We start from the raw sequence: 14953 nt of genomic DNA, 5'->3' as shown, positions 1-14953 counted from the left end.
TACAGAGAAGTGTCTCAGCTGTTAGGAATAAGCATCCGTTTGCTCAAAGGAGGGGATACACACCATGGGCCACCCTATGGTTCTACCTGCGTGACCACGGAGAGGACATGAGGAAGTGGGATGGAAAACCTACCTCAACCCTAGAGGCATGGGTATGTGAACTGCAAGGAAAACAATCACTCAGGGAGGTTGTTCCAGGAAAGCTGCTGCTCCAATTTCCAGTGAGCAGATCCCCAGACAGAGGAGTAGAAGCACTGATTTTATTTCTGAGGTTAATAGAGAGACTCTTGATTCACATTTACAGGAAGTGAGTTGTGACTGCCATGATCAGGACTAGAGGGGCCCAGCCTCCAGCCAGGTGGAGAAAAGGGGTAACTAGGATTACTGGACTGTGTGGATCCGATGGCCTGGTACATCCGACCCACAGGAGTATAAAGCTTTAGTGGACACCGGTGCACAGTGCACCTTAATGCCATCAAACTATATAGGGGCAGAACCCATCAGCATTGCTGGAGTGACAGGGGGATCCCAAGAGCTAACTGTATTGGAGGCCGAAGTGAGCCTAACTGGGAATGAGTGGCAGAAGCACCCCAATTGTCACTGGCGCTGAGGCTCCGTGCGTCCTTGGCATAGACTGCCTCAGAAGAGGGTATTTCAAGGACCCAAAAGGGTACAAGTGGGCTTTTGGTGTAGCTGCCTTGGAGACGGAGGAAACTGAACAGCTGTCTACCTTGCCTGGCCTCTCGAAGGACCCTTCCGTTGTGGGCTTGCTGGAGGTCGAAGAACAACAGGTGCCAATTGCCACCACAACAGTGCACCGGCGGCAATATCGCACCAACAGACTCTCTGATCCCCATCCATGAGCTCATTCAGGGACTGAGGAGCCAAGGAGTCACCAGTAAGACCCACTCACCCTTTAACAGTCCCATATGGCCAGTCCGGAAGTCTAATGGAGAGTGGAGGCTAACAGTAGACTATCGTGGCCTGAATGAAGTCACTCCACCGTTGAGTGCTGCCGTGCCAGACATGCTAGAATTTCAATACGAACTGGAGTCCAAGGCAGCCAAGTGGTTATGCCACAATTGATACCGCTAATGCATTCTTCTCAATCCCTCTGGCAGCAGAGTGCAGGCCACAGTTTGCTTTCACACGGAGGGGCGTCCAGTACACCTGGAATCGACTGCCCCAGGGGTGGAAACACAGTCCTACCATTTTGCCATGGGCTGATTCAGACTGCACTGAAACAGGGAGAAGCTCCAGAACACCTTCAATACATTGATGGCATCATTGTGTGGGGCAACACGGCAGACAAAGTTTTTGAGAAAGGAGAGAAAACACCACAAATCCTTCTGAAGGCTGGTTTTGCCATAAAACAAAGTAAAGTTAAGGGACCCACACAAGAGATCCAGTTCTTAGGAATCAAATGGCAAGATGGTCGTCGTCAGATCCCAATGGATGTGATCAACAAAATAGCATCCATGTATCCACCAACTAGCAAAAAGGAAACACAAGCTTTCTTGGGCGTTGTGGGTTTTTGGAGGACGCATATTCCAGATTACAGTCTGATCGTAAGCCCTCTCTCTCAAGCGACCCGGAAGAAGAATGATTTCAAATGGGGCCCTGAGCAACGACCAGTCTTTGAACAAATTAAACAGGAGATAGTTCATGCAGTAGCTCTTGGGCCAGTCCGGGCAGGACAAGATGTAAAAAATGTGCTCTACACCGCAGCCAGGGAGAATGGCCCTACCTGGTGCCTCTGGCAGAAAGCACATGGGGAGACCCGAGGTCGACCCCTAGGGTAGGGTTTTGGAGTCGGGGATACAGAGGGTCCAAAGCCCGCTATACTCCAACTGAAAAAGAGATATTGGCAGCATATGAAGGGGTTCGAGCTGCTTCAGAAGTGGCTGGTACTGAGGCACAGCTGCTCCTGGCACCCTGACTGCCAGTGCTGGGCTGGATGTTCAAAGGAAACATCCCCTCTACACACCATGCAACTGATGCTACGTGGAGCAAATGGGTTGCACTGATCACCCAGCGGGCTCGAGTAGGAAACCCCAGTCGCCCAGGAATCTTGGAAGTGATTATGGACTGGCCAGAAGGCAAAGATTTTGGATTATCACCAGAGGAGGAGGTGACACGTGCTGAAGAAGCCCCACTGTATAACAAACTGCCAGAAAATGAGAAGCAATTCGCCCTGTTCACTGATGGGTCCTGTTGCCTTGTGGGAAAGCACCGGAGATGGAAGGCTGCTGAATGGAGTCCTACAAGACAAGTAGCAGAAACTGCTGAAGGAGAAGGTGAATCGAGCCAGTTTGCAGAGGTAACGGCCATCCAGCTGGCCTTAGGCATTGCTGAACGGGAAAAGTGGACAGTGCTCTATATCTATACTGACTCCTGGATGGTGGCAAACGCCCCGTGGGGGCAGTTACAGCAGTGGAAGCAAAGCAACTGGCAGCGTAGAGGCAAACCCATCTGGGCTGCCGCACTGTGGCAAGATATTGCTGCCCGGGTAGAGAACCGGGTTGTAAAGGTACGTCATGTGGATGCTCACATCCCCAAGAGTCAGGCCACTTGAAGAACATCGGAACAACCAGCAGGTAGATCAGGCTGCCAAGATTGCTGAGGTGGATCTGCACTGGCAACATAAGGGTGAACTATTTCTAGCTCAGTGGGCCCATGACACCTCAGGCCATCAAGGGAGAGATGCAACATACAGGTGGGCTCGTGATCGAGGGGTGGACTTGACCATGGATATTATTGCACAGGTTATCCACGAATGTGAAATGTGCACTGCCATCAAGCAAGCGAAGCGGGTAAAGCCTCTGTGGTATGGGGGACGATGGCTGAACTATAAATATGGGGAGGCCTGGCAAATTGACTATATCACACTCCCACAAACCCGCCAAGGCAAGCGCCATGTGCTTACAATGGTAGAAACAACGACTGGCTGGATGGAAACATATCCCGTGCCCCACGCCACTGGCCGGAACACTATCCTGGCTCTCGAAAAACAAGTCCTGTGGCGACATGGCACCCCAGAGAGAACTGAGTCAGACAACGGGACTCATTTCCGAAACAACCTCATAGACACCTGGGCCAAGCAGCACGGCATTGAGTGGGTGTATCACATCCCCTGTCATGCACCAGCCTCTGGGAAAATTCAACAGTACAATGGACTGTTAAAAACTACGCTAAGAGCAATGGGGGGTGGGGCATTCAAGCACTGGGATACATATTTAGCAAAAGCCACCTGGTTAGTCAACACGAGGGGATCTGCCAACCGAGCTGGCCCTGCCCAGTCAGAAATCCTTCATACTGTGGAAGGGGATAGAGTCCCTGTAGTGCACATGAAAAATATTTGCTGGGGAAAACAGTCTGGGTTCCTCCTGCCTCAGGCAAAGGCAAATCCATTCGTGGGATTGCTTTCGCTCAAGGACCTGGGTGCACTTGGTGGGTGATGCGGAAGGATGGAGAAATCCGATGTGTGCCTCAAGGGGATTTGATTTTGGGTGAAAACAGTCAATGAACTGAATGGCACAATGCGAAGGGCTATATAATATTGTGTGTCACCTCTGCGTTGTATCAATGATATCAGAGTACGAGCCTCCCAACCCATGGAAGATAAAATGTGGAACAAGCCGTGCAGCAGTGATGGAACAATGACTGACTCGGTATGCAGCAACCCAACGCCACACACACCACCTCTCCCACCCTGAAACACTGATACGACAGATGGAGCCCGGAGCCATGGGCTGGGTGACCTCAATGGACATTTTAATGGACATTTTACAGGGAAGGTCCATGAACTAAGGGAATGATGTCTGTGTATTATGTCAAAGGATGGGAAGGGGAGGGGTGGTGGTTGGTGGGGTTGTATTGGATCGTATGGGACCTGGGCACGGTGTAAATGGTATGGAATAAGGGGTGGAGAATGTGCTGGTTTGGGGTGAGAAGGGGTTAATTCTCTTCATTGTGGTGCATGTGAGGGTCGGGGACCTTTCCAGCTTCCCGCGCTCTGCCATGTGTGTGGGACACTGGGAGGGGCGGGACCACGGCCGGGGCGGCTGACCCCGACTGGCCAATGGCAGGTTCATCCCACACCATGTGACCCCATGACCAGTATATTAAGGGGGGGCAGCTGCAGCTCGAGGAGGGGCGGCCTCGGGTGGGCGCGGTGCATGCGGTTTGTTTCGGCGGTTCGTTCCCCCTCCCTACTCCCCTCCCATCCCCAGGTTTCATGCCTCTCATTGTTTTCCTTTCCATTGCATTTTTGTTGGTGGTGGCTTTTTATTTTAATTATTAAACTGTTCTTATCCCAACCCACGAGCATTACCCTTCTGATTCTCTCCCCCATCCCACCAGTGGGGGAGTGAGCGAGCGGCTGTGTGGGGCTGAGTTGCCAGCTAAACCACGACATTACCTCAAGTAAATATATCCTACTTTGCACCTATGCTATGAAACCTACTGTGAATTCCATTCATACTGTTACAGTCTGCCTAAACTGTACTTTCTATTCAAAATCATACTACTCTACATATGGTGAGAAAATCAAAGTGCAAAAGCAAGGTTCAGGTTTGCTTTCTTTACAAAGCTTCATGCCTTACTTACCAATGGCACAAAAATGGTCTGGAAAAGATACAGATATGAGAGCACAACCCATGCTCACCAGAACAGTACCTGAACAGGGCTTAAATGTACATGATTTAAGGAAGATGGAAGAAACCAAACCTTTTGTTGTATTTTTTTCATTTTTTTCTGGCTGTCATTCAAAAATAAACAATCCATCAACCTCAAAAAACAATTTTCAAACTGATGAAAGCAAATGTAGTTGTTATACCTATGAGAATGAGGAAAACAACTGATAACATTGCTCAGCTTGTAAGAATGAGTATGCCAAAACTCAATCTTGACATAAAGAACAATGTTTTTATACTCCCAAGACATTACAGAAGTCTAAGAACGTTCAATCATTTTTTGTTGCTAATGTTTGATTTCTCCATAGGAACATTATATTAATCTCAGACCTTCCACGCTTTGCTTTCCAAAACCAAGAAAATACCCCTTCTCTCCTCTAATGCTCAACTTGGCTTCTGGGGCTTTAGTCCTTATTTTACTTTCTTCTTCCTCTGCAGTACCAAAGGACTAACTTTAACTAGACACAATAAATTGGGGACACCATGCTGCTCCTTATGATACTAGAAATTTCTCAAATGTCTGATTGTTAATTCCGATTTGTAAACAAGACATGTCCAGATTTAGGTCAGGAAGAAAACGTTCTGCAATCTCTCCTAGCAGAAACAACTAGAATGTCAGATGTGGGAAACTTCTTATACTGAACTTGACATTTCAAATATTCTATACAACTGCAGTCACCTGGCACACTGATGATAGCTGTGGATACCTCCTTTTTCTGTAGGAAGTACTAGTTGTGCTTTTAGTATGGTTTTGGAAAGTATTCTATGGCTAGCATGTAAAGCGAAGAGCACAGCTAGGTCTGTGTACCACTTTGCAAAGGTAAAGACTGTATGCTTCATGCAGTTCTGATGACATGGAGTTCTCCTATCATCTCATCTTCTGCTGTACCTTGCCACTACTTGCAAAGTATTATGTTTATACAGAGAGACTGTAAATAAGATTTGCAAAACATTAGTTTTTTGTATGGAGCTTTTGCAGTGTTGGTATTGCATGACATTCTGAAGTTTTGCCTCAACATCATCACCATTACAACTGATCATAAAGCCAGGGAGAAAATGAGTCATTTGATGAAAATCAGCTTATATTTATTTAAGAAAACGAAAACATATGAACCGCAATTCTCCCTAACTTACAGAAGCAGAACCAATTTACCTCCCTCTAGTAACATTCTATATATTGTGTTTAATTACTTTGAGAGAAGAGTGGATGTTCAAACATCTGTTTTCTACACTTTTTTACTTCAGGCCATTTATTTAACACGACACATAAAACAAACATTACAAAATATCACAATGCAAATAAAGCTATGTAGACTTCAGATGATTGAAGAAAAAGTAGATAAATTTTCTTACAGTACCCAATGTAGGGTCTTTACAGTACCAAATCATCCTAGGACTGTAAATGCTCAGCAGTCACTGTAAGGCCTCAGTTAAAAAATGAAAAGCTTTTCTTAATCATAAGGGAAGAATAAGAAGGAAGTGCATCTTCTTGGTGGTTCACAGTAAAGAAATTTTTAAGGACAATATTGATGAAATGCTGAAGGTGTTGATTCAGGAGCTTATTTAAAACTGTCTTCTACCAGTATTTAATTTAGGAACTTTACAACATTAAAAAACTGACACAAGACTGGGATAAGGAAACAGGAGAAGTAAGAGAAGTCACAAGAGAGTATATGCACTAACTGAAAATAAAATTAAAAAAAAAAGTAACAAACTCAAAGCTAACTCTTTCACTTCAGGTTTTTTTCCCCAGTCAGTCAGTCAGTTGTCACAGGACTGAGTTGAACTTTAAAAAGGTAAGAGGACTCAGTTGGTGTCCTCATATAATGAGCAAAAATTGTATATATAAGAACTAGGGACACTTGACAGAAAACATTAAGGAGAAGACAAGAGTAGGCTAGTAAGCGCAGGGATAAAGATGGGATGGAGAGGTATAGGACTACTCAGTTAAGATGTAGAAACTTATACAAAATAAGCAGATTTCTCTTTCTAAGTATCTCTGGAATGGTGTATTGTCAAGTAGCACCTACATACAGAAAAATTACACTAAATGTGCAGAAGCCTTTAAGTCCTACTTCAGACACCACCACAAATGGTGACATTTCAAATTTTCCGGATTTGTTAAATGCAGTTATTCATATTACGGTTAAAACTGAAGTATAAAAATGTAAAGAATATCCTAACAATATATTGTAAGGTGTGCCAGATTTCAACTAGAAATGTCTGACATTTTATTTAACCTTTACACTTGGCTGAATCATACAACTACTGCTGTTAGGAAGATCACATTCTGTACAAGTTTTTCACATCTGGAAATTCCCATGACATCTTTCTCATCCAAAATAGAATTATTGTTTCAGCTTTAAAATAAATCCTGTAATAGAGAACTTTTTGTTGTTTTCAAAAGTGAACAATGAATACTTTAAGAGATAAGGAAAATAAACAATTATCACCTAAATCCAGTTTTCACTCTTATGCTCATTTTCTTCCTATGCAAAGAAAACTAATTTTTCAGTGTGTTCCTCTGTCATCTTTTATAGTTGTATAATCTACAAATACCATAACTTCCCCAAACAAATTTTAAAGTTTAGAAAAAAACCCAAAACAATATTGTTACAGAAGTGGAAAGAGGAGAACACAGAAATACTGCCATTAAATCTCTCCCTTGCTATGTATTTTAAAGATGAGAAACTGTTCAGCCTGCTATGCAACAAAGCTTCAGTTACATCTTTGGGAAAAAGGGTTCAAGTAACTTTAAGATGCAGAAAGAAGATACAGCTTATTTACAGAGCCTTTTTAAAAGATTTAACAGATATTTTAAAAATTTATTTATTTTTAAGCCTTCTTGGTAAAATACGCTTTGAAATTGAATGCTGTGAAGGAAAGCATCGTTCCAGGAATTATGTGCTGGGTTTTTATTTTACCTTTAAACAGTGAAAGGCAGTTCTGTAATGAAGTAGTGGGGTTTGGGGGAGAAGCAGGGAAGAACGAAGGCAAAATTTGTTTTGATGAGATGAATGAAGCCTTGCTAATTAAAATGTCTTCATAAACAAAACAAGAAAAGGAGTGTGACAACTGTAAGTACACAGGCCAGTAGCTATAGTTTTAATCTCGCTGGGTCATAGGATCTGCTGACAGAAGTGTATTAATTTCAATGAAGTTCCGTTATTTTATTTTGTCTTTTTTGTGGAAACATAATTGTTGACGTATACCAATACCTCAGCTTTACACATGATACTTTCATGCAAAAAAAATACACAAAGAAAACCCAAATTATTTTTTATATACACACCCGTCTTTCCTACTTATCACAGAATATTTTCCTTTGTCCAACCAATCATATCTCATTTATTAACAGGCTAAGAAAGTTTATGTATGTTGTTTACAAGCATTTTCATCTTCTCATAACAGATCTATTATTACTGAGTGGTATACAAATAAGATCCTGACAAAGAAAAGCAGATCAAGGCATCGTTTATCAGTTGCAGGCCCAGTATGACATCCATTGTGAAAGTCTAGAGATAAACAACAGAACTAAATCCTGGATGGAGATAGCTTTAAAAAGTTACAAAGCAGAGAAACAAAGAACTTTAGATACAAATGCTCCAAAATACAGTTTTCAGCTAAGCAGAAACTTGCCATTGTGAAACACTTGCTTTGCAAGTTGAGAGACACCAGAAACTACATTCAATTAATGAAAGGGTTGGCTTCTTTTTACTTCAGTTTGGGAAATAAGAACAAGGAAAAGGAACATGATTTTTGTGTAAAAAAGACTCTTCCTATATTATGCTGAGCTCTGCACAGACTACAGCGATACACAGAAAATAAGTTGTTTAAACAGCTTTCTGACTAAGAAATCCAAAAAATCAACTCCTTTTAGCAATGAACAGCTTTGAGAAAAGCCACTCTGGCTGATAACTAGCAACTCCTTAAACCACAGATCTAATGAGGTCTGGTTTCTCATGAAATCCTGTCTCATATGAACTCATTGCTGTCTAGTGAGAGGAGTATTCCAACTGAAACATTTGCCAGCTAGGACATCCACAACATCTCCCTCCTGCTCCTGTGCCCATTCTTTCATGCCCAAGAATAGGTTAGTTCATGCTGAAACTTTTAATCTGATGACAATAAAATTTTCCATTCATCTGCCCACCTACTTTTAATAAAATTCTAGGGACTACCTTTTTTTGCAACCACTACCCTGTAGTCAAACTAGATCACAACTGGCCAACAGACCCCAAGTTCACATGGAAGAAAAGTGAGGAAGAGAGGGGAGGAACAGACAAATACATATATACACACACACACAAATATATATATATACACACGTGCACACACACACACATACATTACGTTATATATGTTGCGGTAGCATAAGACTACTTGTGCAATTAAAAATGATTGGCATACTTCCTTTAAAAGACAAAAATAATCAATATTCATTCTCAGGTAACTTCCACAGCACCAAGTTACCAAGCCACTTCCTTTCTGCTACACACTTCCTCTAGTTCTCTGAATCTTGGCTTTCTTACTAGACAGTGGGAGTTACTGCAGAGGAAAAACTGAAAGATTTTCTACTTTTCCTAAGTCACAGTATGGCAGCGAAGGCCCTTTTCATAGTGGAGAGAACTGGATTTGAAAATTTCCAAAGGCAGAAGAAGGATTCCTTCTCCTTCAAAACCTGAGCGGCTGGTCTGTACACAAAGCGATTGTATAAAAAGGAGGCACTGCTGTCACCCCACTCAGTCTTGCTTTGCTGTCTGCCATGGACAAATTTTCTGAGGAAACTCAATCTGCTACCACAGATAAGGCATGTTCTACCAATGCCTACTTGGTTGAGACCCCAAGCAGACTTAGAAGGAACGATTCATTTTGGTATATTAATCAGGATTCAAATAACTACTGCTCAGCCTTAGCCTTTAGAAGGTTGCAATACTTCTGTGCATATTCAAGAGCAAAATTTCTCATACCTGGGAAATTTATGTCAAAACTGATTGGTCACTAGACAGCAGCTGACTGGGCCTTTTGATGACCACATTTCAAAATAGGATGGAATAGAACAAAACATAAAGGCCCAAAATTTCCTAGCTGATCTGCCCTGAATCTTTATTTTACTACTATTGAATTCCACTAACATTTTTCTAACATAGCTTTCTGACTGTAACTTCCTGTGGTTTTAAAAAAGGCAAACAGAAAATAAAGACGTTTTTCATACAACCTCAAACACCCGCGTCAATTACCACTCAAGTTAAAATCTTTACATCTATCACATGCTTGTGGCAGCTGATGGAGCAGAATAAAAACAGTAGTAGCTTGCTATGTTGTAGGGGCCTGCTTCAAAGCAGCACATTTTGCCAGTGCCTTTCACACATACTAGATGACAGCAGAAACCTACTGAGGCCTCTTAATGGTTACAGCTCTCTTTTCAGCTCCACTGCCCAGTCCTGCTTTGGCCCAAAGCAGCTTCAAGTAAGTACTATAAGAATATATTCCATTAACCCACGAAGGCTACTGTTCAACTGGGCATATCTGGCTTCTCTACCTAAACAACATATGAAAAATTCCTTCAGTCATTCTTCACTTTCTGATGACACAAAGCATGATCTATTACTATTTGGATGACAGGAGCCAAAAAGGGCTGAAACATTGCCTGTCATTGCTCAACAGGATCGGTGCAAGTACAGGCTGATCAGGAAAAAGTTGTGATAAGCTTGAATATGCTTAGCAAAAACAGTCCTCAGAAAAGCTGACAGGAAAAGTGAAAAAATTAATCACTGAACATACCCCAAAACGTTTTAAGTTTAAAAGGAATTGTAACATGGTGAAATCTGTTACATTTTAGGGAACTGAAGGCATATGCCCAAATCATCATTTTAAGATGAGGGAAAAAAAAAAAAAAAAAAAAGATTTTTCAAACCTCAGTCTTTGAATAGCAATAAAATATTCTGAATGAAACTCATAATGGGTCAGTCACCTAGCATTTTAAGGTGAAAGCACTAGAAGTTTGAAACACCTATAATTAACTGAGAGCAAGGAAACATGAGACAACCTAAGTAACTTGAATACTGAAAATATATGGAGAACTTGACCCAAATTTTTTGAACTGGAGAGTGTGTCTCCAATACTGTCCTGCAGAATTCCCTAGGAGAGGGTGGAGTGGGAGGACAAAGGGGAAAAAATTGCCAACAAAGATAAACAAAAATATTTTCTGACTTCTTCATGAGGAATTACTGCCAAGGCGCATTATTTCATGACAATACCTCCAGAAGGAAATATATGCTTAAGATCATCCATATTATTATCTTCATCCACCACTAAAAAGAGACCAGTCATCATAACTCAGTTTTCCTTATGTAAAATGTAGCTCTGACCACAGAAAAAGAGACAGGGAGAAAATACTGACTGAAATCACAACTCACCAGTAACCATAATAACAGAGAATTTGAAATTGTATAATACTTGTCTACATTAGTCTAGATGGGATAGTTTCTTACACAAAGTTCTTACAGTGTTCCCATTACGGTAGTTGTTACTGTCCTCTCTACATGTGCTGCAATGGTAGCCATTAAAATTGGAACCGTGCCTTCAAAGCACGTTCTACCCATTAGAAAGAAAATAAGGGCAAAGAAAGGGTATAAAGTCTCCCAGAACTTCCAGGAATGAAGGCCAAAGCTAGGTGAGGGTCACAGGGATGCACTTGTTTTCAAGTTATTGACCTCTCCACAGAGAGGTGGATATCTTAATTCAAGTGATAACGATTTATCCATAAAAAAAGGTTTCATAACATGAAAACCTCCTTGAACATTATTAATTATAACTTTCATTCACCTTGAACCCAGGAAAAGCCAGTCAACTGGCCCTCCGAACAGAAAAGAGGTTTTTGACCCCCAAATCTTAAAAATGTTGGTAAGACAAAATATCTATATTTCCAGTTTTTAAACTTTTTACAACCAATTTACAAGCACCATTTGAATCCTAAAGTACCAGACGTTATGTAAAAGTGGACCATTATTTAAAGTACTATTATACACTGATAGTTAACTATCTTTTTTCGTAGCCTGATCCTCAGCAAGATCATTCAGCCTACAAATCAAGACACCAAATGTCATTTACAAAATCACTTTATACTGACTCATTTAATGAAGACTTTTATTAAAAACATGATATACAAGTGCCACTCCCTAAAAATGAGAAATACACTTTTTTATTAATTTTTGCAATGTAATATGAGCAATAAGCTTTAAAACATGTCATGATCCTTAATAGAAATATAAAAATTAGCAGAAATTATATTTGATCTTGGATTGTTTATGAAAGAGCACATGTTATTTAGTTATCCATGTTAACAAAAGCAAAACATTCATACCTGCACCTGGAATGATTGCCAGCTTTGTTTCAACTAGGCCCATTTTAGCGGAAGAGGCTAAAAAACAGAATGTAAATGAGTTCTTACTATCATCTATAGGAAAAAAGCCTTTGCAAAACACATAATAATGACCTACAAGATTGTTAATTTATTACATTTCCTTCATAAAGACAATAAATCACTTAAAAAGCATTTGTCTCTGAAAATCTTTAAATAGATTCAACTGATCTACCTTTAGAAAAAGATCCAACTACTCCCATTACAGCAAGTCATGTACCTTATTAATTTTCACATAGCAAATAAGAAATTACAGTGAGTAACAGAGACTTATTTGCAAAACATAAAATACTAAAAGACTTATTATTTAACGTCTTAAAATGAGGTAGGACTCTGTATCTGATTATTATGAATTCTCTAATGGTCAGACAGCTTTATATACCCTAAGTTACTGGCAACTGTTCAGGACCATTTACTTTCAGAAAAATGGCTTTACAGTTCTGACAGCTGGATAGGTCAAGGTTTCTCTTTTCAAGTGCTGTTGTCACTTTTCTTTTATAACAGCTTAATTGCTTGTGTAATAATAATCTCACTAACAACTTTTGCTTTTTCCCTGCAACATGTTTTGATAAAATCAAATCTCCTTCTAGAACACTTCAAAATACAGAAGAGAATAATTACTAAATAAAATACCAAAACAACTACATAACCCTCCTGGCAATGCTGATAAAATGAAGGTCGTAAGAATAAAATAAAACATGTAACAAGACCAATCCACCTACCAGCGGTAAGTTATTTGAAATCAAACATTAGCAAGTACTTTGACAGGTTTTTTGCTAAATCCCTTTAAAATAATTGGTTACAAATAACATCAAATACAAAATAAGTTTTATAAGATTGATGCCAAAACAAGGACTAGTAAAGCTGTCTGCAACATTAATAATTCTATGTTCTATAAAGAAGATTCAGACCTACCTGCCACTCTTATATCACAGGCTAATGCAAGTTCTAGGCCACCACCTAATGCAGTCCCATCTATTGCAGCAATAGTAGGTACGGGCAGATTAGCTGAAAAAGAAAGTACCAGTTAACACCAGCCTTATAAAGAACTTCTCTGAAACACCATTTCATTTTATTTCGTTCAAAGTACAGTCACACTATGGGAAAAAAGCTTCATAAAACAAAGTGGGTCTAAAAACTCATTGCTCAGCAACACTTTGGCAAAAAAAATTTACACACACCCCCCCCCCCCTTTAATCACTCTATGGCTGAATAGGTTTGCAATCCTCTTTCTCTAGCTTCTGCCCACTTTTGGAAAAAAAGATGAATACCAAACTCCAAAAACATACATAGCAGAGATGGCAAATAATAAAACAGGAATATGTAAAAAAGGCACATACACAAACAGTCCCAGCTGAAATACAGATGCCTTATCATAATCTGTGATGCTAGCGTAGCTGGGAACTCTCTTTGTCTTAATATTCCCAGACTTGGTGTGGCCACCACTATTGCCCCTTTTCTCCTGTAAAGCAGCAGCTAACAGCTTAATGGAATGCAGGAAAGTTTTCAGTCTGATAAACAGAAGCACATGCTACCAGTACACATGACAGGTAGCAGGGCTACAGAGGCCTGTGTGGCCATGGCATGGTTTATCACCTTATCTGACATGGGGAAGTCATTAAAACATTCAGCTTAAAGTAATGCTCTTCACCTCCAACAAGTTTAAGTTCTCTTCTTCCCTCTTCACCTGGAACTCGAAGTAGTTTGATAAAAAAAATGTATTTTTTACTTGAGAAATAAACTTGTATATTACCACTTAAATTATATTTAACATAACATTTACCACAAGCTACCAATAATTTTAAACTATACTCAAACAATATTTGAGTACTACTAAAGTTTCAAAGATAGTAAAAAACAATTCATTAGCTGAACACTTGGGTGTACAGCTTGTTGAAATGTTAAACCAACTCTGGATAGTAATAGCTTTTTCTGTAGATATTAAAAAATTATTTTCTTTGTTTTAATGTTTCAGCTACTTGAACTCATTGACCAGTTAATTCAGTCTTAGTTTGAAATTTAAAAAGAAAACTTGCTGCCAAAATATAAATGAAAATGAGGTGTGAGAGAATGTTCTCTCCTTTTAAAATCTACAAGTGTACGGTGACCAAAAATGATTAATTTACTGTATTAATTACAAATAATACTTCTTTTCTTTAGTGAACTACTTAGTTCTAAATTTAGAAATTGTGCTACCTAGCTTACCTTTTTCCTTTCTGACAGATACACTTCAGATAACTTCATTTTTTTAAAAAACAAAAATTCAATTAAACGTTAATGTATATCAGCATGAATAAATCTCCACACAAACAGGTAGTCTCTCACTGGGTAACAAAACAAAACATAAAATTAAATGAAAGGCTATTTTTAGCGGCAAACTGACATCCTTTGATGATTAACAACTAACAAAAATCCAATTGTCTTTAAGAAAAGAACAAAAATTTACCAATGCTTTTTAAGATTATAACAGATGCTTTAAATCGAAGTCCCTTGGTTGCTGGTTTAGATAATGATTAGTGATTATTCTGAATCAATTCCAATAAGAAAAGTAACTACTGATTACTGTCTGCAACATCAAGCACTTGCAGTCACTTAAAAGAGCCCAACTTATCCATTATATTTGCCATCTACCACAGAAGGCATAGAAGACAGAGGAATAGAAGTAAAATCTGCTTTCTCTATTTACTTCATAAGGGAAGGCAAGAAGAAAAGGCAACTCATTCCCAGCAGGGCCAGGTTTCTGACAGAAATTCATAACCCCATCACCATAATCAATTTGCTGAACAGCCTTGCATTACAAGTTCAAGGCTGATACAGCCAGCTTTTCTCTTAAAAT

General features: G+C 40.0%; 1 protein-coding gene across 2 annotated transcripts in view; it reads right to left on the bottom strand.

Moving 5' to 3' along the window:
* The window catches only part of AUH (AU RNA binding methylglutaconyl-CoA hydratase), a 119582-nt gene that overhangs the window by 54483 nt on the left and 50146 nt on the right, over positions 1-14953 (bottom strand). For both annotated transcript variants that reach the window (XM_075079837.1, XM_075079838.1), the window contains 2 exons: positions 13033-13125; positions 12061-12117 (listed from right to left, as the gene is read on the bottom strand). In XM_075079837.1, coding sequence (XP_074935938.1) covers positions 12061-12117; positions 13033-13125 — 150 coding nt within the window. The remainder of the gene's footprint in view (positions 1-12060; positions 12118-13032; positions 13126-14953) is intronic.

This window comes from Phalacrocorax aristotelis, chromosome Z (assembly GCF_949628215.1).
Source record: "Phalacrocorax aristotelis chromosome Z, bGulAri2.1, whole genome shotgun sequence".
Taxonomy (NCBI): Eukaryota; Metazoa; Chordata; class Aves; order Suliformes; family Phalacrocoracidae; genus Phalacrocorax; species Phalacrocorax aristotelis.
Note: the sequence above shows the minus strand (reverse complement) of the source record. Positions and strands in the feature narration are given on the sequence as shown.